This window comes from Danaus plexippus, assembly GCF_018135715.1.
Source record: "Danaus plexippus chromosome 9 unlocalized genomic scaffold, MEX_DaPlex mxdp_26, whole genome shotgun sequence".
NCBI lineage: Eukaryota > Metazoa > Arthropoda > Insecta > Lepidoptera > Nymphalidae > Danaus > Danaus plexippus.
Genome location: NW_026869848.1, coordinates 3,793,290 through 3,820,019, shown reverse-complemented (window position 1 = coordinate 3,820,019; position 26,730 = coordinate 3,793,290). Strand labels below are relative to the sequence as shown.

Here is a 26,730-nt window from a genome sequence, read left to right as displayed (position 1 = left end):
TATGGAATAATGACGGCAATCTGTGGTTTTATTCCGTATTGGCAAATGGCAACAGTACATTTTTGCGTTCAGCGTTGCTCACGTTGAATTTATTGTGGGTATTGCGCTGTGCAGTTTGTCGTGTTGTTTGTAGTGGTACCTTTGAATATATAATTCTGCAGCTTAGAAATTCTACTTTCAACTTTCTAGTGTTAAAGTAAACAAATTTTCATCTCTAACACTTATCTCAACATTCCGTGTTTGTTACTTGTTATTTGCTAACTAAACTAAATATTCTGTAAGGTTTGCTTTTGAATGTGAACCACTTGAAATCAATTTATCATTTAAGATGTTATTTATTATATTTATTTTGTATTTTTGATGTGTGTAATAGTCATGTTACTTAGATGTATCAAATATTCATAGTTTAGTAGTCCGTGTAGTAGTGGTTAATCCGGATTCGCGATCCACATTTACTCATTGTCATCGTTGTGTTGCTTTATGTTTTAACACATTCATACTGTTTTATCGTGTTGGGAGTATTTTTAGAACTCGACTGTGGTATTGAGCCTGATGTCTTTGTAAACATATGATTGTAAATACTTGCGCTGTTTTTATTATGACTAAATATAATAGTGATTTATTGTTTGAATGAACAGTTTTACCTGAAAGTGATGATAAAACCTGATACTTATGAAGTGGAAAGTTTTCAAGAAGTGTAATTGCATATTTATGGTAAGTAAAAATATTGAAAAAATAAAAAGTTACTTCTAACATTAAATTCGATTGTGTATGCAAACATCATTACAATATCACTCACAGTCCTATCAGCAACTTTTATAATTCTAATTAGGAATTTGTAAAATTTACATTTTCTTATCTAGAATGATATTAAAACATACCCTTTAAACAGTTTTAACAGTATGACATAACTTAGTACAATAAATGTATATGGGTCATTTAGTTGACTATAATTCTAAGTTGGAAATCAAGTACATACAGTAAAATTATTTTAATTAATTGTATTGTTCACATCGGTTTATATAACAGCTATGTGCAAATGGAGGATATATGAAATTTTAATAAAATGTCGTTTGTACCTACATTTACTTTAATGATTAGCACTGAGGATAAAACCTTTCATTTAAAACATTTTTATAAAGTGACCATATTACGTTAGTAGAAATTATTTAGTAGTGATATATCAAGTGCAGTTCTCATACTAAGGAACACTTTATCTTGTTAAAACTTAAACATTAATCTATTTAAATTATGTGGTTAGGTAAAAGTTTAAAATTAATTAATCTTATATTTCTTAAAAAAATGTTATCTTCTCTTTATAAACTTGACCCATATATCTTTTATATTAAAAAGTTTTGATACTCAGTTTATTATGTACATATATATTACCAATTGAATAGTAATAGGTGTATTGTTGAAAATTGATATCTTTTTGAAAACACCACTTTTGTTATATAATCCTCCGCCATTAAACTTGTGCATAATCAAATTAAAACTACAAGTGACTATAAGCTGACAGAACTTGAATGTCCTTTAAAGGTCATTGGAGTAAATTAAACATTTCAGGTGTGTGTAGAAAAGAAATTTAGTATTTTATTTTGATCATATTTATCATCTTCAAAGATATCAAATGACTTTTTTTTTTGTATTTAAAATCTTATTTGAATGTCGTAGATACATTTGAAATCTATGATACATGAAAGTTGACCATATCACTTTTCCTATGAATAGTGACATACTTTTTAATAATATTTTAAAAATATCTTGTATGTATCCTAAGATTTAATTAAATCCTCCTTAAAGAATTCCTCCTTGGTATTGTTTGTGTTAAATAATATTTTTGTTTTTTATACATTGATTGAGAATTTATGTAACATCATATAATTAACACATTTAACTTCTAATGTATAAAGAAAGGACAATACTAACCCGCCGTCTATTTCATTCTATAATTCTGCCGAAGAAAAAAAGTTTAATTAAATAACTCATCTAAATATCACTAATAAAAGTATAAGGAATTACAAAGCTTTATAAATTCAATTGCAAAAATTTTTTCATTAAAATGCAATAGAAAATGTATCCATCTGTATTAATATGCAATAGAAAATGTATCCATCTGCTTTTCTCATGACTTGGCAATGGGAGGAAATATATATGTATTTACAAACACTCAAGTTACTATTGTTCGTAATATAAGTTTTTGTACTTTAATAGTATTTTTTAAATATACAAAACAAGGTATGTGTCTAACGTATTGACAATAGTATTAAGATATTTTATATTATATAGTTACGATATTGATAACAGCAGCTATATTTTGAAAGATCCATAAATGTTTCAGCATAATTTAACACTATCATGTGATAAGCGAGGAGATAATCCATTTGGATATTGCTTTCAATAACACAATATAGTGTTAGTATACCGTCGGCTTACAGGGGTCGATTTTTATTATCTTGTAGGGCGGGTGTGGTAGGGAGTGGCAGACAAACAACGACTGGATGAGATCGATATAAAGAACTATTCCGTTTGTGACACGTTCCAAACATCCAAATAGTATATCATCCTATTCGCATGTGCAGTCTATTTGAACCGAATTCAAAGACAACTATCTGACCGAACTAATCGAAAGACGTCTAGGAGGAATTGTTCGAAATAATCATATATGTATATTTCTTAACAGTTTTATATCTGAATTTATACGCGATTTGCATGATAAGACATAGATGATGTTAAAAAAATACATGCTTAATATAAACACGAACTTTCGATTCTAAAATTTCCATTCTATTGTATCAAATAAACCGTACCTTGTCAGAATTCATACCAGATATCGTGGGCATAAATTGAGTGAAACGAAAAATTGTTCTTTTTCTATTTCGAATAACGTTTCTTTAATCATCTAGGAAGATTAAGATTTGTATTCTGTATTATTTTACGAATGTGAAAATCTCAACAACAATACAGTAAATTTAAAAGAATTAAATAAAAATGCTCGCGATATGTGAATGTCGTGCAAATAAATTATGCAAGTGATGTCAACCAATCAATCCACTCCGTATACAAAACTACTTTCTTCTAGTTCTTATATTATGTACCTGCTACAACTACGTTTTTATTACGTTTTTATAACTACGTTCGCTTTGGGACGTTAGCTTTGAGTTCTCTTCGGCAAACCAAACAGCCATCTTTTTATTCCTTCGTTATTAATTTATATGTTCGTGTTCAAACTTTTTATAAAAAGAAAAGTAAAGTTTGAAAATGCTAACTCGTACTAGGCGAAAGCGATTTTTCATGATACCAAAGTAAAGTAAAAAATACATCGTAATAACATTTGTCATGAAACTTGTAAAGTACCAGCAACTTATTTATAATGAAGTATGTAGTATGTATTTAATAAAAGTTTTCTATTAATAAATTACCAATTTCTGATTAATATTAAACGTAACCGAATTTCTGAGGAAATCGTTAATAATTATTTAACTTTCATTGGCTACACATTAACCTTAGGTCAAATGAAATACGTTAGTATTAAGTGTCAGGAGAGTGTTATTTATTACTCGGCTGCAACGGTAGGGTTAAGTTTTTCCATGTTTATTGATATATTCACATGTTTATAGAGGTGTTCCTGAACGTTCACAGGAATGTTAGAGATATCATTATATTATTTGATAAGTTCCAAAGGTTAAAGTTCGCAAAAATAGTCTGAAATGTTAAGTTGGATAAAAATAGCGTAGGTAAATTTTTGTATCAAACATAACTACAAAGATTGCCCCTTACACTTTTCCCGCTGAGATTTAATATTTCGACATCCTGAGACAGTTTACTTGATAAGTTTATTTTTAAATTAGTTCTTACGAAGCCTACCTCATTGTCTATTTCGTTCAATTCAATCATAGCAATGGTTCTGATTCGATATACGAAATCTTTTGCAGAAAAAATTTCTTTTCATATGTGATTTAGGCTCTTCCAAAAATTTAACTAGGTTTAACAATTTTAATTTTACCAACCATGTAAAACGTGTTATTATCGTCTGATGTATTAATACATTAGAATGTCGTGTGTTGTTTAAATTACTGGTGATAAAGAGTAAACTAGTATATCAACGTATTTTTGAAAAAAAATATCATAACGAAATATTAAGAAGCTTATATTATACTTATCAACAAAATAGTCTTTCAAATAATATGGTGTATAAACTAAATTTTCAACGTCCGCGGATGAGATAGAGATATACTAATGGTAAGTGTTCTAAACGGAACCGTTCTGTTTAAAATTATTTGTTGGAAAAGATAAGTCAGAGAACCGGACTTATAATTCCAAGCTTCATTTGAGTCTGAGATACTTTTATGTACGGTTATTTCACAAAAACTGCTATTTTTTTTCTTATACGAGAAAATTATATGCATTTTATGTTTTTTGGTACACTAATGTTTTTTCATCGCACATGAATTTTTCACAGTTTTATTTAAAATATCCCTAACATTTAATGTTAATAATTATGAAGTGTCTTTGAAAGCGACGCAATGTGTTTTTTGACCTGGCTATTAGATTCGCCTCGATCGCAGTAGGTAGGTACTTGTCCCGAGTCGATTGAAAATATTACAATTTTACTATTTCGAATGTAATTTATTTTTAACGAATGGTAATTAGTTTTTTTTTCTAATTTTCAAGAGTAGGCACTCTTACGTAAGAATTTATAATGGTTTTCTTAAGAGTATAATCATAGGTTTGTAAAATTTTGTACTATGATTTATTTCTAGGAGGGTTGAATTAAAACTATACGATACTTCTGTATTCGCTCATCAACGGAATTGTTATCCGTTACAATATGGATGTTTTAAAATTTAATATTTTCCACATATAGACGAATAAGCGAACAATATATAATAGCGAAGTGGAAACACTTTACCTAGTACCGTCACGACCCTTTATAAAAGTTTGGTACTTTGGAATAAACATCGGATTTTATTTACACTAACATTATGTAAACCTAATATAAAGGGTATTAAAAATGAAAGATGTTTAAAATTACTATCGAAGCACTTTTTTTTTACATTCCAAAATGAATGAAGTTTATTCGAAATTACCTACTTATAAATTTTTAACTCATAATACAGGCCAGGCTATGGGCCATATCTTCTTTCCGTAACTTTGTAAATTATATGTTTTAGTAAAGTTAAGGTTGCAACAATTTTACGCGAATGCTCTTAAGAAGGTTATATAATATGTTTTTCAGTAGTTAAGTCTTTAACATGAAATTATTATTTAAAACCATGTTTCCAAATGATAAAACAAAATATTTTAATTACTTTTTATTGACGCTATTAATATTAAGTACAGTCTCAAAATTATATCTGTGTCTAAAAAAATTGTGATAAACATTTAGCACGCGTAATACTCTACACGGTTTACCTGCTTAGACTTTAGAGGCAGATAAGTGAAGAGATTGTGTAAAATATAAAATAAAATATGTTTCATTAACAGACAGAAGTGGTACACGTAAAATAAAAGAAACGCTTCTGCATATTTCGTAGATGTTTTCAATTCCGCAAGATGTTAATCCCGCCGCATTACCTTTTTATTGAAACCTAAAAATATCTCGCGAACGTTATCTGTGACGTTATCTCAAGGCGAGATCTGTGTCGTCGGTGGCTTGTGTGAGTGGTGCATCCTTCCTCCGCCCGCGCCATACGACATACAACCACTACCCTGGCCATCGGAAACCTGATAAACGACGCTCAAAAATTAACAAAACACTAAAATCTAACTGAGTTTTGATAAAAAGCTATTTTAATAATATAACAGAACACGTGTAAAGATGTCGCAATGTCTGAGATGGAAAATTGCTTTTATAAGTCGCTGCTACTTATAGAAATCAAGTCAGTCCAGTCCCATTTACCAGTGCTTTAATGTGAAACAGGGCTCTTAGAACTTTGATTGGTATTTAACATTTCTATATCTATATACATATATTATGATTATATTGATAATTTTGTTCGTTATATTTTTTTACGTTTTGTACGTATGTTAAGGAGTTAATATTCCAGTGTCTTAGCTGTTGCCATTCTGTCAAAATAACTTTACGTCAATTGCTTTAATCGGTCTCCGGCTGTGAGCCAATTACTCAGTTAGACAGCGGGGAAGTAATTCCGACATTTGAGGGCGGAAAACTCGCCGCAGGAAGACTTCCTCTTATTGAGACGCAAATGTACGCCTTCGTAAATATGTTGTGATAATCATATCCCTTTAGCTGTTATCGTTACTGATAGTGTTTCAGAGAAGTTCTGTTTAAAATTCATTTGAAAAAATTAAATAAACTGCATCATAATATTAACTACATTATATTAAATATCATTCAACAATAATATAGATATTATGTAAATGTTTTATAGGACTCCTGTCATATCATGTCAGATTGTATTGAGTTTACCTTGGCCGTTTGGAGGTCAAATGGCAATTGTTAAAACTGTTAAACTGACATTCGTCAAGATTTTGCAATATGCTTAACGTGAATCGTCAGACTTTGTTAAGGATTTTCCTTAGTAATATGTCATTGGTCACCATTATCGTAAAGTCTATTTTTAAAATGTTAAGTCGTGACTATATATATATTTTTATATAATTCAACTTCCGCGTCAGCGATAGAATTTGTTTATTTCGTAATTGTTGACAATGATTACTGATTAGCGTTTATAAATAGAAATTTATATATACTTTATGATAATTGTCAAATGTTATGGAGGTACACGCTCAAGTATTGAGAAAGACCAAAGATGTCGTGAAAATGATTTCAAAAACAAAAACGAAAGAGTTAATACCTTTCATTGTGTACAATTATATTGAGTGCTAAGTTGTATAACTATGCGTTTTTATTTTCTACGTTAACACTATAATTAAATAATCGTATATCTATGAATGACAAACTCTTAACCTGAATGCATTGTGAATGTACCAACTTGATGTAAGGTTTTGAAACAGCCATTTGTTACTCATAGTATCAGTGGAGTTATGGTATAATAAACAAATCGAGATATAACTTTTGTGTTGTTACAGTCGGTAGTGGCGCGGTGAGGGCGACGGCATGTGTCACGGCGCGCGGGTGCTCCTACTCGCGGCGCTGGGGCTGCTGGCCGTTCCTTCGGTCGCCGTCCCCCTGAAGAAGTACAACATTACAGTCGGTTACCTGCCTTCCATCAAGGGGGAGCAGAGAGACAGGCAGGGTCTCGCTATATCCGGCGCTCTCTCTATGGCGCTGGAAGACGTGAGTTGATATATAGCGAAGTACTCGTCCGTTGTGTGTGAACATTATTTATATGAAGATTTAGAATTATTTTTGTCTATTTATTCATTATTATTTTGTGTTATATTTGTACATATATTTTTAAACTGTACAAATAGTATTTTGTTTTTTATTAACTGTTAGTTGTGATATAAAAACAAACGTAACAAAGAAACTTTCTCTCTCTGTCACAATTTTCTAGTTTAATGTAACTAACATTATTGTCATTCTAATTAAGGTCGGCAAATATTTGAGAACTCTTTCACACTTGTAGAATTGTGGCAAACTAGTTCTTGTTTATTTGGGCCCTAAACCAATATGCCCTGTTTGTCTTCTTCGTTATTGCTTTTTCTACATCATGTTTATATACTAAGTAATTTTTATATACTTCTACATAATAATGATAATGTGACAAATACCTTGTTAAAACCGGACAATAAATGTGCGAAATAAATTCTATACCATATTTACAAATCTATTATTAAAACCGATTCACAATCTATTTCGATGTTAAATAAACTTTGAAAAAAATTAAACGAATAATAACGATTTTAAGTTACATTAAATATGAGATTACAGCTTCCTTCGTACGGATGGATTTTTAGTATACCAATGATATGACAAAGATAATTGGAGCAATTACAATCTTTCGTTAACTTTAACATTTATAAATTCCAATGGATTTAAAGAAATTTATTTTCCGTTATCCTCAGATCAACAACAGCACACAACTGCTTCCTGATGTTCGTCTGTTGTTGGAATGGAACGACACAAAGTGTGACGAGGTGACGGCCACTCGTCTGTTGACACACATGAGCTGTTCAGGTGTCGTAGCTTTCTTCGGACCAGAGGGACGTTGTCAGACCGAGGCCATAATAGCTCAGTCAAGAAACCTGCCAATGATCGCTTATGTGAGATTTTGTTTCGCTTAGTCTTTTTCGACCATTTTTAAAAGAGACATGAGAATTCAGAATAATTTTGTTTATTTTATTCCAGAAATGTTCTGATTATCAAACATCGAAGTTATCTACCTTCGCAAGACTCGAACCGCCTGACACTCAGGTATATAGCCCTTCTATTAACATATATATGTACTTTATTTTATATAATTATGTAAGGAGTGAATTGTAATCATTTCAGGCAACGAAATCTGTGATATCCTTACTGAGGTACTATAGATGGAACAAATTTTCAATATTGTACGAAGAGTCGTGGGTGACGGTTGCTCTGACGTTGGAGAACCACGCGAAGAAGAACAACATGACAGTGAACCACCAGAGACCGGTCATCGATGGGTTTAAGTGCTGTGAGGAGAAGATGGCCTGCTGTGCTCCAGGGTTCTGGTACCAATTCATACAGGAGACCAAGAATAGAACTAGAAGTGAGTGATATTCCGCTAATAACAATGGCCTAATATTTTTTTTTCTATTCCGTATATATTTTAATGTATATATGTATATATTACTCGATTTTAACGTTGATTTAATATTTACGGTTAAATCGAGTCTGCGTCCTAAAATTAAAAACTTTTAAAGGATATATATATTGTTTTTTTTTTTTCAGTATATGTTTTCTTGGGATCGACTGCTGGATTAATAGAAATGATGACTGCGATGGAGTCTCTACAGCTGTTCGTGAAAGGAGAGTACATGGTCATATTCGTAGACATGATGACATACAGTCCAAAGGATTCGCTGAAGTATTTAATAAGTAAGTTATTATTGGAGATTTTGTACTCTATCAGTTGATACCAAAATTTTATTCGTGTCATTCAACATCATCCATTCTAGATGTAAGATTTAGCTGCATAAATAAGTAGCAAATATATTATTTTATCATTTATGTGTTAAAAACCGTAAAGTAAGTCATCCGGTCTTTGAAATAAGGTTCATGTAGGACATTTAATGTCACAAGGTTTGTAATTATGTTATTATATATTATTCCTAACAAGAGTAGAGCTTAGCTCTCTATCTGCTTAAGAACGTTATAGTCTATACTACACTATTCATTTCAGAAACCGAGGACCGCGGTTCGAAGCTGGTGTGTCACAATACTCCGGAGTTCCACAAGCGGGCGCAGTCCTTACTCGTGGTGGTGTCCTCGGAGCCGGAGGGCAGCTACGAGTACTTCACGAGTCGTGTACGGATCTACAACAGTATGAAGCCCTTCGAGTTCCCGCTGCCAGCTGTCTTCACACATAGGTTCAACAAGGTTGGTCGCTTTTGCTGTGGACTTGGTCATAGCTCATTAAATTACATGTACGATAAATGTATGTAAAATAAATAATATATAATATGTTCCACTTCACGAATGTGAGTTACTTCAATAAACTATTTCTATACTATTACCTAGTAACGGAGAATCATACCAGATTTTATTTTACTTATAACGATTGAACGTAATGTTTCAGTACGTTTCCATCTACGCGGCGTATTTGTACGACTCTGTAAAGCTGTACGCGACGGCGCTACACCAGATCATCGAAGAGGAGACCACGTACAAGAACGAAACGCTTACATATGAAAAATTACAGAGCATTGTTACCAACGGTACACACATCGTCGCAAAAATGATTTCAACCACACCATTCAATAGTAAGTTACTTTAATGTATATATTAAGTTAGTTATGTATAACAAATAAATAAATTATATCTAACGCACCTATATTATCAGGTATGGTCAATAAATAAAATTATTGAGATCTAAGATTTTCGCGAGTTTATTCATTTAAATGAAACAAATGTTTTTCGGATAAACTACGCGAAATAAAATTATTATCTGTGTAGGTGTATCCGGAATGTCCATTAGATTGGACGAACGTGCCGACTCCGAGGGTAACTTCTCACTGTTGGCTTTCAAACCAGCCAACTTTACCGACGATGAAATTAATTGCACCCACAGCATGATCCCCGTCGGACACTTCCAACAAAGCACTAAACTATTCCCCGTAAGAACTCATATCTTATGAAGTTTTTAATAAAACAAGCCCAATTTCATTAAAATAGTTTAGACATTTCAAACCAATGTTTTTATGTAAATTATGTAAGGATTCATAATTTTAATGCTTAACCATACCTCGAATATCCTTTAAATTTGATAATTTATATTTTAGAAAAAATTCAAATATAAAAATGTTATACTTTTTTATATAGATTATATAGATTTTTTATATATTATCGTTGTACCCACATTAGTACTAAAGTATGTATATATATTTTTCTGTTATCAACGACTCATCCACTGTCGTATGCAGGAATATAAATTGAATTCGAAACTGCCAATCGACTGGCCCGACAGCGTGAAGCCGGAAGACGAGCCTTCCTGCGGCTTCCTCAACGAGAAGTGCCCCAAAGACGACTCACAAATAACATCATTAGTGGTGGCCGGCACATTGGGAGTGACGTTGTTCTGCGCCTTGGTGGTCACTATCAGTATATACAGGAAGTGGAAGATAGAACAGGAAATCGAAGGGTTGCTGTGGAAGATCGACCCCCAGGACATAGACGGATACTTGGGCAGTGGACTCATCTGTTCACCGAGTAAGGTAATAATATTTATAATAATGTATGTAATTGTGAAAAAAAAAAATCCATCACCAAGCTTGTTCTCTTCTCAATACATCCTGATTTAGAGTAGTTGATATAAAGTTCTTGAGACTGCGTGAAAACCAAACCATCTAGCATTTATGTCAGATTGGACGTATTTGCAGTTGGTTAAGTAAAATTTTTATTGTGGTTTTAACGTCATTTGAAGTTAATTTCAGTTTGACCAACACTTCAAGATGAAAACTTGTAATTTTCTATATTAGTGTATTTCCATGTAGTATCCTATTAATGAGTTCGAATTTAAATGTTTTCAGTTAAGCGTGGCCAGCGGTATGTCGTACGAGAGCAAAGGTTGGACACAAATTTTCGCGCCGACGGCACAGTATAGAGGGAATATGGTCAGGATAAAAGAACTGAAGTTCACTAAGAAAAAGGTTGAAATAAACACATTTGTTTCTAATTAATTTTGATGAATACATTTTTTAATAAAGTATTTACTTCGTTAACTCGAGTGTTAAGTGTACTGATGTTTGTATCATGTATGTATGCCTGTTGCAGGACATCTGCCGCGAGGTGATGAAGGAGATGCGTCTCCTCCGCGAGCTCCGTCACGACAACCTCAACTCGTTCATCGGAGCCGTGGTGGAGCCGCTCAGAGTGTTGCTCATCACCGACTACTGCGCCAAGGGTAGCTTGTATGTATGTATTCAAATTTATCTACCGAATTTATATCATATATGAAATATTATACATATGAAATATTTTAACTAACGCATGAAAAAAGCACAAACGCGTATTATGGCATAATTTTTTTTTCTATTTCATCCATTTCCAGACGGAAATTGTGTTTTCATTGAAGAGTTAATTTGCCTTTGAATAGAAAATAATTTTGTAACATCTAAGTATAACATCTCGTACGTCATAGTGATTGTTGTGTTTATTTTCTAGGATATAATAGAGAATGAAGATATCAAGTTGGATAAGATGTTTATATCTTCATTGGTTCATGATCTCATTAAGGTAAGATTTTCTATGGTTTTGTTAATTTTTAGAACTAATATTAAAATTAGACTTGCAACGAATAGTATATTTGGCAGTTTACCGAATACCGAATATTCGGCGAGTCCCTGACAGAATAGCCGAATATAAGGCAAAAGTATTCGGTATAATTCAATATACCGATAATAAATCACATATGTACATGGGATCCTTAACTTTTCTAATACAGAAGATAATATGTACATGTGTTGTGTACAAATGAATATTTAAATTAATACAAGACCAATGATACGTATATGCAAAGAATCGATATTTTTTTCATTCAAAGTATTCGGTCTAATAATTGAGTATAATAAAAGCCGCCGAATACGTCGAATCTCGAATAGTAACCGAATATTCGTTGCAAGCCTGATCAAAATCATTAACATATATCTTTATCAAGTTTTCGATTTATATATCCTTAATATTTTTTCTGTGTGTTTCTTAGCCAGTCATAATTTAAGACTAAGTGCTACGTTTTCGTAACCCTGATGGGCTAACAACCTCCCAGTAAACAGTTATCAGTGTATTTATAGCATCTTTTGTTTCGTCCTCTCATATGAATCATGTTTCATAAAAGAAAATTATTTTTGCTCAATAAGTAGGCACGCTTGTGTTCAGTCTTACAAGGTTCGATGTGATTTCAGGGTATGATTTTCATTCACTCGTCGCCGTTAGTTTTCCACGGGAATCTCAAGTCCTCGAATTGCGTTGTCACGTCACGTTGGATGTTACAGGTATTATTAAAAAGAATTTTTTTTTTGTAAATTAAGTCTTTGATACGCGTGTTTGAGTGACTAGTTATTATTATATTTCAGGTATCCGATTTTGGTTTGCATGAATTGCGATGTTGCGCTGAAAACGAGTATATTGGGGAACATCAGTACTATAGAGGTGAGTAAATGCTATATATAATAATAATAAATTTCTTTAATATAGTTTCAATATTTTTATCGCCCTTCAGGTCTGTTATGGAAGTCTCCGGAGCTGTTGAGACAACTGGGTGATCCCAACGGTACTGTAGGCTCGCAGAAAGGTGATGTGTACGCGTTTGGGATCATACTGTACGAAATAATCGCTAGAAGAGGACCTTTTGGAGCGACGTCACTAGAACCTAAAGGTAAATTGTTTTTTATTTGTCTGTCGAAAAACAAATTATCTAATAGAATAAAGAAATAAATGAGACCAGAACCCATTACGATTTAATTCTAAAATAATGGATAAGAAATTTGAGTATTTCTATTTATTTTATCGAGTGTTTAAGATTCTTTGCTTCGAACATATATTTCCTGTTGTTCCGTATTGTATATTTGCCGCTTGGAATTTATAAAACAATTCTGTACAGCATTTAAGCTCTTATAATTTAGTATATAAGATATTAATTCGTGTAATACTGTACGCAGATATAGTGGAGCGTGTGAAGCGCGGCCGTCGCGGCTGTGAGGAGTCCTTCCGGCCCGACACACGTGCTCTGGACGTGGAAGAGTACGTGATAAGTTGTATGAGGGATTGCTGGGCCGAGGATCCCGTACTACGACCAGATTTCCCAGCAGTTCGCGCCAGGCTCAAGAGGATGAAGTCCGGCAAGTTAGTATATATACGACTATATCATAAGGTTTCTAAAGCCGCTATTTGTGAAAGCAAGCTATGCCTGCCATGGGAACTGTAGAAGAGAAGAAACAACCTCGAATGATATTGATATGGGAACTAGAATTTAATATTTATCTAAGGGTCTTTTGTGTTAAATAAATTGTCTAGGTCCCAAGCGTAATAGAAATTATTTCCAAATGACGCAACACACGTGTAGTGACACGTCATAGAAATAATGACGTCACATTTTCCTTGTATTTGGTAGATGGTGACCGCTTAGGATGAGATGGACCCATCATCACCTTTTCTTTGAGGCACATTAGTAAAGCAGCAATTCGTCACTAAAATATATTTTGTTATTCTAAAAGAAATAGGGTATTGTTTTTGCAACCACAGATTTATACGTTACCTTATTTGAAAACGTGTTGCCTAAAAATCAAACGGAATGCCATACGTTAAATACACATCTGTAGGTACTTATATATATTGATATAATAGACAATGATCCTTTTTAATTAATTTCTCAGCTTTTCCTCAGAGGTAACCAGTATTATATCACACATTTGTTATTAACACGTGATTTACTTTTCTTTCTATATATGAGAAATAAGGTTTAGGATTACTAATAGTAACTTACATTTAAAATCAATACACGTGCGTTTCCAAGACACATACATAGGTCGTTATTAACATGGTAATAATGAACTTTTCAGGTCCAGGAACATAATGGATCAAATGATGGATATGATGGAGAAGTACGCGAATAATTTGGAAGAACTAGTCAATGAAAGGACCAGGCTACTGTTTGAGGAGAAGCAGAAGACAGAAGACTTGCTGCACAGGATGTTGCCAGAGTGAGTCCATCCACTTGTATGTCATGTGCCGCCATACATATTGTCCTTAATATTAGACACGTCCACATTAAATTATTGTCGCCTGATTTAACATTTCGATGTGGCTTTATTAATATATTATGTGTATGTCTAATGTTTAACAAGCTCCCTATCACACGCCGTGAACACGCTAAATAGTGAATATGTGAACATATTGTGGACAAAAACGAATCATCTACCCATATTATTAAAAGGAATTTTATCAAAAATATCACAGACGTAGAAATAAATGGTGAATGCTTATTAATTTGATACATTGCACGTTATAAATGTTCGGAGTATAAGAGATTTATATTGTAATTTCATTAATACCGAGACCCGATAAATAATTCCTTTTTGCATGTACGGCGTTTGTTAAACGAGGTGATGTTATGTAACTAATGTAAGTATATCGATGTATATTAATGAAACACAACAGGGAGACGCAAATACAACAAGCCGCATCGCTTCCGGCCGACTGCAGCGGTGTGCACTGGTTTACATTCAGTCCAGATATCTCGTTACATACTAGCCGCTCCCCGCGGCCGCACGCGGACTCGGATGTTACTTTAACATTGAATCTAACGATAACCTGATCTACCTCTGTATAGCTTCATGCAAATTTATTTGGCAGTTTTTTCGTTGAGCAATAAACATCCACACATCGATTCCTCAGAAACTTCCGCATTTTATTGATAGTAAGATTAAAATTGATCCATTGGGCGTACCATTATAAATTTTTCTTGGAACATGACGCGATTGCAAACCTGATTATATGATAGAGAATGGTTCATTGATCGGATTTAGTCTTAACCAAGTATCCTAAACGGCTCTCAAAGAAGATCCTCAAAATAATCTGGAAAGTTTTCTAACTTAATCTGTAGTCGTGATAATTGAAAGACTTAAGACTTTGAGTCGTTAAATTCTCGAGGATTACGTTTGTACCATCGGAATGGACTAGATGTAAAGCAGTGGTACATGCTCTCGTGATGAAAGGAAAAAAAAAAAGATATAACTGTATTCACTTTGTTGTACTTGTGTTCTTTTCCAGATGTGGGGGTTGAATCCATTATAGAAATGTCGTGAAAATGTCTTGAGGTAATTAACTCTCTACTGGTGATAGTAGTTAATATGGTCTGTTCGCTGTAGGTGCGGGAACATCGCTTCGTCTCGGTGATGTGTCGCGGTTACTAACCTTATAACATAGTGCTTGCTTTGAAACCGGTCATGCCCATTCCGTGCCCGCAGTATGAGTTTACAAACGTCAACGTTGCAACGTACAGTTTTATAGTACAATTCTCAATGAGAAACCTGAAAACGGTTTTAGTTCAGGTTCACGAATGTAACTCCTACTAAAGGTACCGGTCGGTGTTGGACTTTGCTTACATATTTATTTAGTCGGTAGTGGCAATTCTGGTTATTAAATGTGACGGAGCATGTTTTAATATTTTTATTTTCTATACGATTCATGTATATTTTCAGGTGTTTGTGTATTATATATTTTGGCGTCGTGAGAATGCCAGTTTTGACTGAAAACGATTGTATTAATTATAATTATTTTATGAGTTCTATAGATTCTGAAGTAAATGATATATTTTGCTTATTCTAATTCGATTGTAGTAGAATTATCATTTCGCATGATAAGTAGACAGTAGAATAGATTTTAACTTTTTAATATTCCTTTTATATTATGTATTGTTTTTTTGGCACACTTCCAGTATATAGATAAGGCGATGCAAAATACGTATATAATTTTGTTCCAGGTCGGTCGCACACCGGCTGACTACAGGCGAGGGTGTGGAGCCGGAGTCGTTTGACTCCGTGACCATATACTTCAGCGACATAGTCGGCTTCACGGCCATGTCCGCAGAGAGCACTCCGCTACAGGTCGTCAACTTCCTCAACGATCTCTACACAGTGTTTGACAGGATCATAAGAGGCTACGACGTGTATAAAGTGGAAACTATAGGGGACGCTTACATGGTGGTGAGTGAATACTTAAATATAATAAACAGTCAGTTGATATGAAAAATATATAAATGCAAAAAACCGGGAACGTAAGATTTTCCATGTATTTAGAGTAGTTTTGGTGTGACGTTTTTTTTGACATAAAATTATTAATTTCCAGGTATCTGGTCTTCCAATAAGAAACAACGACAGACACGTCGGTGAAATAGCATCGATGGCGTTGGAGCTCCTTAACGCCGTGAAGACTCACAAAATATCACACAGACCGAACGAAATTTTGAAATTAAGAATAGGAATACACACAGGTGCAGTCTTGTTTAGTGTCCATAAGCTTATGAAACTATTAAAAAGTCGCGGGTTTGTTTATCCAGTTTTCATTGATCTGAAGATAATAACATCAACGTTGTTAATAATGGAGTATGTTTGTAGGTGCGGTGGTGGCCGGCGTGGTGGGCCTGACCATGCCTCGCTACTGTTTGTTCGGCGACACAGTGAACACGGCCTCCCGTATGGAGTCCAACGGGGAGCCTCTCCGTATACACATCTCCCCCAGCTGTAAGATAGCTCTGGACAAACTGGGCGGGTACATCGTGGAGCCACGAGGAACTATACCTATTAAGGGCAAGGGGCAGGTGTGTTTCCAGAACCATAATATCTGATTTATAATAGGATAAAGTTATTGTTCGATTTGGTAAATGTATTGAATATTCTGTTACTTGCTATTATTGTGGCAGACTGCTGTTATGTAATTTATTATTTTGGGATCTTTTATCGAGTGGACCTAATTGAAGTAAAATAATTCATTATGATGTGTCTAGTTGCAAACGTTCTGGCTGGTGGGCGCAACCGAGAAAGCTATTCAGAAGCGGCCGGTGGAGGGAGAGGAGCGACCGCTGTTCTGTCGACCGAGACGAAGTCCACGTTTGACTGATTCTAGACATCCTTCTATCTCTGGTATAGTTTTTATCAATACAAATTAATTATTGTGCTATACAACGAGTTAGTTTTCTTTTTTGAATTTTTTTGGTGCATTTTGGTATTTGAATTTCATTAATGTAAGCGGCTTATGCATTTTTTGCATGTCTGTTTGAAATGACGAAATTAATATTACGAATCATAATCGCACTTGTTACTGTACATGAATAGAGTTCAAAATGAAACAACCGAATGCTCCTATTTATATTTTTGCTACAAAATAAATGCAAAAGCTTAGTCTTGCATCACTACGCCGCGCCGTAGACTACGAATTTCTGTTTGAATATTAATGTTCATTAAAATAAACCGTCCATTCGTTTGTCTTCGGCTGTTTTTTGCTATTCTGAGAGTATGCTAAGCGTTCATGTGTGGGTTGCGCAGAGCTGAAGCCGCTCGTACGACGCGCCGCGCTCGCCGCTCACGCCGCCAACACCAAGTACGTATGACGACACAGTTATTAACACGCTTTATGAAGCATTCATGACTTGACTTTGTTACTCCTGGCTTACAGCTCATTGACAACCGACTGAGTTAATAGTTTGCATTTCTTCTGAATTAAGGTAACATTGTAACGGATGTTGTCAACGTTCTGTTTCTCAGGCGAGCATTGAGTTCCATCGCGTCGTCGACGGCATGTGAGGGAGCGGGCGCCATGTGTCCGGAGACGGGTCCGTTGTCTTGTGGGGCGGCGGCGGGGGTCGGGGCCGCGTTGCGTCCTGCTCGCTCGCTGGACGTACTTCCGGCTCGCGAGCGTCTGCGTCGGCATTACACGACCCGCTCGCTCGACGTGGACGTGGCCATCGCCACCGTCTCCTCGTCTCTGTACAACGGCGCCGCCCTCGTTCCTCCGGACGAGCCGCCGCGTGCTGACGAGGACAGCCCGCTGCTGCGACAGGCGAGCCTCTGCAACAAACTGGACCGCCCCAAGCGCAAGGTGCCCGACTCTGACTTCATAGAGTTCTACAAAAAGTGGCGCTCGCTCGAGAACGTCGCGGACTCCAAGGGTGCCAAGATCCCTCGTTTCGCGATCCGCTCGTGGCTGCGAGGCATCTTCGGCGGCGGGGGCGGCGCTCGCAGTACGTCCTCGTCCTTGCGTCGCGCGCCCCAGCTGGTCGACCGGGAGTCCGCCGTCTAGTGACCCCCCACCCACTATGTATATTGCGTTATATGTATATGATATGCCGTTGTAAATAATACGTGTAAGTAAAACGATGTTACCGTCAATTGTGAAATAAGAGTTTAATGTTATTAAATAATTTCTATCGAACGAGGTCTCTCAATAATACTGACATAGATCACATTACGCTAAAGATCGCCACTCCTCACAAAATGCAACACTAGAGTTCCGATCGGATCGACGCGCGAGCGAAGCGGACTGCGTTATGTTCCGAGCGGTGAACACAGCCAGGTTTAGGCGTCGGCGAGGAGTGGGACGGCGGCGGGGTCGCGGGGAGGCACCACGAGCTGGATGTCCCCGGCCGCCTCGATGACGGGACACGACACGCTGGCCGCGTGATCCCGCAGAGGGGCCTCTAGTAGAGCTGGTCGTCCACCCTCGCCAACCACCTCAACATACAAATACAAAGTTTAAATTTATTTCGTCTGTATTAATAATAATTGCACGACGTAACCTGATTTTTAAAGTAAATGTGGAGAAAAGGTATCAAAAGTTTATGAGACTAAAGTATATGTTATCGTGCTTGCTACTTTTTCACACTAAAAATCGAGTACTGTCATCAGTGTCTGTGAAAGTACGAAGGAGATGATATGTTGACGAAAAATTAAGATTAATATTTATGTAAAATTTGACTGTGACAAGAAGCAAGGAGCCAGACAGAGATGAAATACAGTAAGCTGTCATACCTCCATCAAATATTCATCACTCCTATGATGAAGGACACTGTCCGTGTGCGATTCTAAATGACTGCCCGAAGCAAATCTAAGTTTCTTTGGAGATTCTAAACTGCAACATCTGTCAAAAAAGTTATAATATTATTGATCAATCAGAGAATATATTTCACTTTTTATATATATTTATGGCCTAAAAGAAATGTAAACGTAGTGAATGTCGCTGTTATTTAGTTACAAGACACGTAAAAAATAAATATATACATATATTTAATTAAAATTTAGTTTCGACTTCACTGTAGCTGGTAACCCTATTGGCTTTTACAGCGTCACGGGGGGGGGGGTCTCAATTAAATGCAGTACATGAAGTCAATAGAATTTATGATAGAGAACAGAACCATGACTAGAGTCGAGTAAACTGAGTGATATATAGCACAAAGCCTGAGCCTTATTGAAATCCTTATCGAGTCCTAAGACTAACCTATGCAGGCTGCCCTGGTTGTTCCAGTTGCGCGCCTTGAGTGAGCTTCGTTGGTGTTGATGTGGCGCCTGTCTCCTGGCATGAGGTTCCTCGCCACAAACCCACCACGTCAGCTGGTCCCGCTTGCCTTTCATTGACACCACGCCGCGCTCCTCCAAGATATACCCTCCCAGCTGATCCAACAGAGACTTGCACGCGCCGCTGCAGTGGATCTTTAAAGCTATAGGAATAAAAACAGTTTGACATATTTTGAATGTCCGGGTCTATTTACATATTTGTATACGGTTTAGTATAATTTTAACTTACGCAAAAAAAAAATGTTTTATAGGTACTTCTTGATACGTAATAACTGTATTAAAAATGTAATTGATACAAAAGTGATATTATTAAGATATGTTTGTGTGTGCATTATTACTTAACAATGTTCTTGACTAAATCACTTGCAAATATGATGATTCGTCACAGAGAAATGTTGAGGAAGTGATAACTTACGAACTCCAGTAGATTCGAATCGACTCGCTGTGTTGACGGTGTCGCCGAATAAGCAGTAGCGGGGCATCTTCAGTCCGACGACTCCGGCGCAGACAGGACCTGCACAGAGTATATTATGATATAGTATATGTTACAATGACACAACTAACCACTCAAACAAAATTCAATATATTAATATGCATATATAGTAATAATTTTACATCGTTAATCCTTACATTAATACTTACGAGTTACTTCTACAATATATACAAAGGTATAGAGTTATACAGCCAATGTTACAAAATCTTGAATAAAAAGAATCAAATCGTGTTTATATGAAAGAAATGTTATAACCGGAATGTATTCCTATACGGAGCAGCAGTCTCTGTTCTGGTCGATGTCTCACACGGAAGGATCGCGTGGCGGCGAGTAGCGCCAGCGCCATGGACGCCACCTCGCCCGCGTGACGGATGCCGTTACGGATTGGCAACCCTGACACCTGGGATGAAAAAAAAATTAAAGTTTATTGTAAGATATTGAAAATGAAAAGTTGAATTTTTCTTTCATTCACTACTTCAGATTTTTTTTAAAAGTCATCATCATGATCATCAGCCTATCGGAGCCCACTGCTGAGCAAAGGCCTCTTCTCACATGGAGAAGGTTAGAGCATTAATCACCACGCTTGCTCAAGACGGGTTGGCGATTTCAATCTTATAATTTAAAATTATAAGACCAGGTTTCGTCATGATGTTTGTCAGTGGTGTCTAAATACTCTTAGAAAGTACGCATGACTCGGAAAAGATCACATTGGTACTTGCCAGGTTTCGAACCCGCGCCCTCACGTATGAGAGGCGGGCCCTTAATGTCCAGGCCGCCACAAATTTTTTAATTATACATTATAAAATTAGGTTTGCTGCCAGTATCCTGCATTAAAATTTAGACGGCTACTTTTATAATTCGAGTAGTTTAATCAAAACTGAAGTCCTTATAGTTTGTAATATATTAATATTATTAAACTCACCACCATGTAAGCGTCTCCTATTGTTTCTACTTTATAAACATCAAAATTTTCTAGAATTGAATCGAAGCAAGTGTACAGGTCGTTGAGGAAGTCGACCACCTGCAAAATGAACACAGAAAATAAGTACGAGTATGGCGCATACAGCCAGGGCTTCTCGAGCATATTTTGCGATCATAGTCCTATGTCCATAGTTTAATGTCGGTAGAAAATCTACGCACACTAAAAATTACAAGTTGGATTTTTATTAAAAATTTAATAAATCTAGGTCCGTCTTAATTCTTACTGTGATTATTATTATTTTTTTAAACAGTAGAGCTGGTTAAATTTTTGATTATTAATTAATATGTGACTAAGCTAAGCACTATTTATCCCTAAACCTCTGTTGTGAATAACGGATTGAGATCATTAATCCGCATTTCACATTACTTTATACACAGGAAAACCACTTAGCCTGCACTACAATTCCGTTGTAAGAATATACTCAAAAACGAAACTTATTTAACAGCTAGACTATTAATTCTGCCGACAGTTTCTACGATTTATAGTTAAAGTTTATCTTTAAAGAACAATAAAAGAGGCCAACATAGCAGGTCCACGGTAATTTATTTTTCGCATTGGTCAAACTTTAATAGGTAAGAATTGTATGGATGTACGAACAAACTTGTATTTATATTATTGTTGGAGATTTGAAACTAAATTATTTATAGTCCTTTGTAGAACTTCAGAAATACCAAATTCATTAATATTCATTAAAGCTCTTTAAACTGTTAGAACTTATTCAGTATAAATACATTGAGAATACCTTGATTAGGTTTTCGTGGAATATTAAAGAGAGAAATATTTACATTGAGAACTTCGTATTTAATATGGATCAAATATGTAACTAATACATATATTTTGTCTGAGCGCATGTTTTGATGTGACAAAAATGTGAAGGGTAACAGCTATTTAAAGAAACCACATGAGACATACGATGATTGATTATATCCTCAGTGGAAATAAAACACAGAAATTTATACAGCAAATGTACAAATTGTTAAAACAATGTTCTCATGAAAGCGTAGATAGGTCATGAAATCTTCAAAATATATATAATATATAAATAAGTCCATACACACTCAGTTCTTTAAGCCGATTATATATTATCTATTAAACAATAATTTGGACAATTTATAGTAATGTAAACAGTTTATACGACCTGTAGCGGAGTGCTCTCTGCGGACATGGCCGTGAAGCCGACTATGTCGCTGAAGTATATGGTCACGGAGTCGTAGCTCTCAGGCAACACGCGCCGGCCGCGCTTCAACTGTTCAGCGACGGGAGCTGGCAGCATCTCCTCCAACAACGCCTCTGTTTACGAACAATATACGACCGGTACTAATACGCGATATGATGTAAGCTATTTTAAATGACCATTCCTAGATACGAATAGAGTATAAAGCAAATAGATACTATCATAATTTTATTTGACACTGTCCCAAAAACCCTTAACAAACTTTCAATTTTTAGTTATAAAATCGAACTCACCTGAAACACGGCCTAATTTAAAAAAATGCCAGTGTTACCAAAACAAAAAAAAAACATGTGTAAATTTAATAATATTTAATAATCGTCGAACTGTGAATTGTGAAGAAAAATTTAAATCTAATCGTTATTCTAAGTTGGTTAGTGGAGCAGACAAATATTCGCATGTGCGGATCGTGACCGAGAGTTTAAGTTGAGGCGTCGAGGAAGTTACGGTTTTGAATTTAAATAATGTTATACGATGATAATACGGACGACTCTACGACACGTGCGACGTTTATAAGAGAAGCGTTGGGCGCTGGAAATGTGTGACTGACTGTGTTATGATCAATAAAAAATACTGAATTTATATTCACAAATAATTATTTTTCATTAAAATAAAACTAATATTTTCCGGATTTCTATGAGTTTTTTATTATATTAACTACATGCTCCCGATGTTTCGGTTACTTTGTAGCAAACGTGATCACGGACAGACGAGATGAGAATCTCATGATGAGAACGATGAGGATCTCATCTCGTAGTAATCTGAAAATATTAGTTTTATTTAAATGAATTCACGCGAAAGTTTTAGATCTCCTTAATTGTTTTTCAGCATATATCAATATAATATATAAAGTATACAACACGCCTCACCTGTCTTTTTCTTTTCTTCTTGCAACTGATCCGTTCTCTCGTCAACCAACGCTTCTAAGTTGTTCGCGTATTTCTCCATCATTGCTATCATATTATCAAATATATTTGGTTTCCTGAAAATTTTCACGTATGTTCCTTTGTCTTTCCATCTTTATTTCAATATTGTATGAGGTAAAGTAGGGTCAATATCTTCATAGTTAGTTACAAACACTATATTTTTCTAACTAACTATGAAAATTTAAAATGTGTTAGAATAATTTATATATACATATATGTGTGTGTGTGATGGGTGTAATATTTTAATGGATTCATACATGCCCTTCCTTAAAGGTCTCAGTTTAGCACGAATCGTCTTAAAGTCTGGCCTAAGGGCGGGATCCTCCGCCCAGCACTCCGTACAACACTCACGCACACAGTCGAACCCTCCAGAGAGCGCCTCTAGAGGGGGCCTGTTTGTGAAAAATATTAATTCGTTGTTCATTATACTTACATTATTGTATTTCATATAAAAATTTTCGACTGTCGTCTTTATAAATATCCTTAATTGAGATATTAAATACTTATATTGTTTCTTATATACCAACATTTACAAGTATGTGAAAGGGATTTTTCAATACGACGAGAGAAATTATTTAAAAATTAATGATATATTTTTTTTATTAATGAAGTACTATAATATTTAAATGCTGATCATTGAACTGTTCTGGATATAAAGATCTCTTGGTTTTGGTATTACCAATAATAATTCTATAGCTCCATAGACGTAGAGATCAGATTAATGTGGTTTCAAAACTTTGTAAAATACGTTGTATAACTATCATACTCTAGAAGAATTTTTGTAATATTTGATTTTAAAAACGCACAACTCATAAACCATAAACCTGTAGAAATATTAAAATTAACATGCAGTCATTAAAAGTAGTTAAACATAAACTCGGCTCAGTACACAGCTGTGTCATATAACACATGGATCTTAGTGTCTGGAGTCTAGACCAGGGGTTCTCAAACTAAATCTGACTTTTGTTCACTTTGAGAATAAATTATTTTTTAGCGCCCAAATTTTTTCACCTACTGAAAAACCACTATAACTCAACCTAATTGAATGACATTTCAAACCACTCCCCAGCCTTCTACACAACGCCGCCATTTTCTGCGTCTCTACCAACCCCCCTTTAGGCCTGCAGCGCCCACAAGACGGCGCTATCGCCCACTTTGAGATAGGCTGATCTTGAGCGTGAGTACCATAGAGTGACGTCATGTGTGGTATCAATACCTACCGACCTGTAGGGCGCTGGGTGCGGTCTAGCGAGGCGACGCAGCAGGGCAGCCGGCGGGGACATGTCTGGACCGTATGGACCACGGCGGGTGTGCAGCTCGTACAGGAGCAGCGCAAATGAAAACACGTCCGACGCCTGCGACCCCAAGGACCAGTTTGAGGGAAAACACTCCCCACCCCAACCCCCCGCTCGTAACTGCTCTGGTGACTGGTACACTAGACCTGAGCGGGTTTCGGTTGGTATTACTTAACGAAACACTAAGTTGAATTTTTTTTTTTTGTAAGTATTTGTGAGTCTAGAAGATACAAAAAGAAAAGAAAAAGAAAGATTGGATAAGACAATGTTTAGTGTTAGACAAACTATGACAACTATGGCAAAGAAACAAAAAGAATACAAAATGTGCAAACAGTTAAAATGAGAAATTTAACTGCTCCATAAAGGTGTCCAGCAATAACATTGAATATATAATTTGGACAATTACGATGGAAAAATCGGTAGCTATTTACAATCGCTCAGTGATTTAAATTATTTAAAAAATAATATTTTAATATGTTATTTTCATATTATAACATTTTAATTGATTTACATCTATCTGTTACCCAAAAAGATTGATGTTCGTTGATAACTTCCGCGGCTGGTAACTGCGATATATAATGTATCTTGCTTTCGGGTGAATTGTAAATTTTACAAGCATTGCGGAGTATGTTTAGACAATCTAAATTTAATAATAAAATATAGTATGGTTACTTACTCTCAATATGAGATCTCAGTGCGTTCGGTTCTGAAGGTGTAATTTCCCCTCTGCGGAATTCCCTTAGTCCGAAGTCCGCGAGTTTCACGACCCACCTCGCGTCAACGAGACAATTTGACGGACGGAGTGCGCCGTGATATTGAAGTGGTGATTCATGAATGAAGATCATACCCTGGCCATACATTTTATTTTATTTTTCACGCTTGGAATATATCCTTACCACGTGTTTGCAACTTCAAATTTAAATTTTTCAAGTTTTTCAATCGTAAACTATGATATATGAAAAGATTTCTCAATGAAAAATTGTACACCTCCTGTATGTAGTTTGGCGGTTGACGATTGAAACTCTTGGTAAAGACACCAATAATGTTTATTAAAGTCGGTAGGTAAAATGATGTAATAACATAACGTTACAACCGATTCCCAATCACATTATTATAGGGTTTTCGTGAATGACAATGTTCTTTATTAAGTAAACACCAGATTTTATTGATTTGAATACAAAAAAATAAATAAATATAGTTTATGGTCAGATGTGTAGGTTTTATCAACGGGTGGTAGAATTTTGACAGTTTATGTAATTTACTGTCAAGAAAGACATTTTTAATAGGCGGATATCAAGATATGTATGGAAGAAAGTTATGTTTATATACTTTAATGGTATGAAGAATATTTAAAGTACTGGATGTTAAGTTCTTTTATATGTGGGAAGATTTTGTACATTTATATCAGTATAATCTATCAATGTAAGTAGGTAATGATTGTTCGAGACAATGACTTTTAACGACAGGTATTTATGCATGCGCCTGACATTAGCCAGTTCCTATTGTTTATGGCACAATTTGATTTGATATGTAAATGAGATTCTACATAATCATTGTTCTTCGTGTATCGACATAGTGTGAACTCACCCTTATAATGTCACCGACTAGAGACGCGGTGAACATGTTATCGAGTTTTATATCTTCATTCTCTATAATGTCCTGTGAAAATTATTGTATTTGTTTATTTAATGTATTAGCAAATTTAATAGAGCTCCAAAAAAGGCATTTAGTTTGTCCACATCATACATAGATCTTGAAATACTGGTATCTGTCATAATATTCGCTACAAATTTGTTATAAAAATGGTCTTTACTTAATTTTGAAAATATTTATTTATTTATTTTTTGTTGCATGAAGTTTAATACTGATTGGTGGATATATTCGCCAGTTAACGCCTGTAGTTAGGTCCAGGTGTGACGTAATCTTCGGGATTATTGCGATTCAGGAAGGATACAAAGAAAATAGTTGCTCAGTGATTTCGGCCCCTTAACTGGACTAGCTATTACTGACACAATTCTGTTAAAGTTAACTGTTAGTTAAACGTATACGTACGTGATTCGTTACAGTTAAATATTACTCTTTAATAACGGTTCGTTTTACACATTATACAAATGAGAGGCGAATGA

The 26,730-nt window shown here is 35.2% G+C and overlaps 2 protein-coding genes across 8 annotated transcripts in view; one reads left to right on the top strand and one right to left on the bottom strand.

Annotated features, from left to right (window-relative positions):
• Nucleotides 1–55: 55 nt before the first annotated feature.
• On the top strand, nucleotides 56–18,538 carry LOC116767779 (receptor-type guanylate cyclase Gyc76C-like). 6 transcript variants are annotated; one of them, XM_061527471.1, is made up of 25 exons: nucleotides 56–196; nucleotides 529–714; nucleotides 7,057–7,264; nucleotides 7,996–8,193; nucleotides 8,279–8,344; nucleotides 8,423–8,663; nucleotides 8,846–8,992; nucleotides 9,297–9,493; nucleotides 9,693–9,876; nucleotides 10,070–10,230; nucleotides 10,537–10,827; nucleotides 11,143–11,262; nucleotides 11,387–11,527; nucleotides 11,777–11,848; nucleotides 12,514–12,603; nucleotides 12,685–12,760; nucleotides 12,831–12,986; nucleotides 13,270–13,453; nucleotides 14,170–14,310; nucleotides 16,092–16,314; nucleotides 16,457–16,601; nucleotides 16,726–16,928; nucleotides 17,115–17,250; nucleotides 17,653–17,707; nucleotides 17,872–18,538. In XM_061527471.1, exons 3-25 carry the CDS (start codon nucleotides 7,085–7,087, stop codon nucleotides 18,404–18,406), a joined length of 3,942 nt encoding a protein of 1,313 aa, XP_061383455.1. In that variant the 5' UTR covers nucleotides 56–196; nucleotides 529–714; nucleotides 7,057–7,084; the 3' UTR covers nucleotides 18,407–18,538. The 6 variants fall into 6 exon arrangements, with proteins under 6 accessions (XP_061383455.1, XP_061383460.1, XP_061383457.1 ...); XM_061527473.1 differs by having other exon boundaries at nucleotides 57–135; XM_061527474.1 differs by having other exon boundaries at nucleotides 63–196; nucleotides 639–714.
• Nucleotides 18,492–26,730, bottom strand: part of LOC116767299 (guanylate cyclase 32E) — a 32,446-nt gene continuing 24,207 nt past the window's right edge. For both annotated transcript variants that reach the window (XM_061527478.1, XM_061527477.1), the window contains exons 15-26: nucleotides 26,192–26,263; nucleotides 25,281–25,452; nucleotides 24,534–24,750; nucleotides 23,567–23,701; nucleotides 23,253–23,365; nucleotides 22,291–22,442; nucleotides 21,093–21,191; nucleotides 20,426–20,570; nucleotides 20,093–20,191; nucleotides 19,601–19,820; nucleotides 19,135–19,243; nucleotides 18,492–18,837 (exon numbers count right to left, since the gene is read on the bottom strand). In XM_061527478.1, coding sequence (XP_061383462.1) covers nucleotides 18,682–18,837; nucleotides 19,135–19,243; nucleotides 19,601–19,820; nucleotides 20,093–20,191; nucleotides 20,426–20,570; nucleotides 21,093–21,191; nucleotides 22,291–22,442; nucleotides 23,253–23,365; nucleotides 23,567–23,701; nucleotides 24,534–24,750; nucleotides 25,281–25,452; nucleotides 26,192–26,263 — 1,689 coding nt within the window. In that variant the 3' untranslated portion in view covers nucleotides 18,492–18,681. The remainder of the gene's footprint in view (nucleotides 18,838–19,134; nucleotides 19,244–19,600; nucleotides 19,821–20,092; nucleotides 20,192–20,425; nucleotides 20,571–21,092; nucleotides 21,192–22,290; nucleotides 22,443–23,252; nucleotides 23,366–23,566; nucleotides 23,702–24,533; nucleotides 24,751–25,280; nucleotides 25,453–26,191; nucleotides 26,264–26,730) is intronic.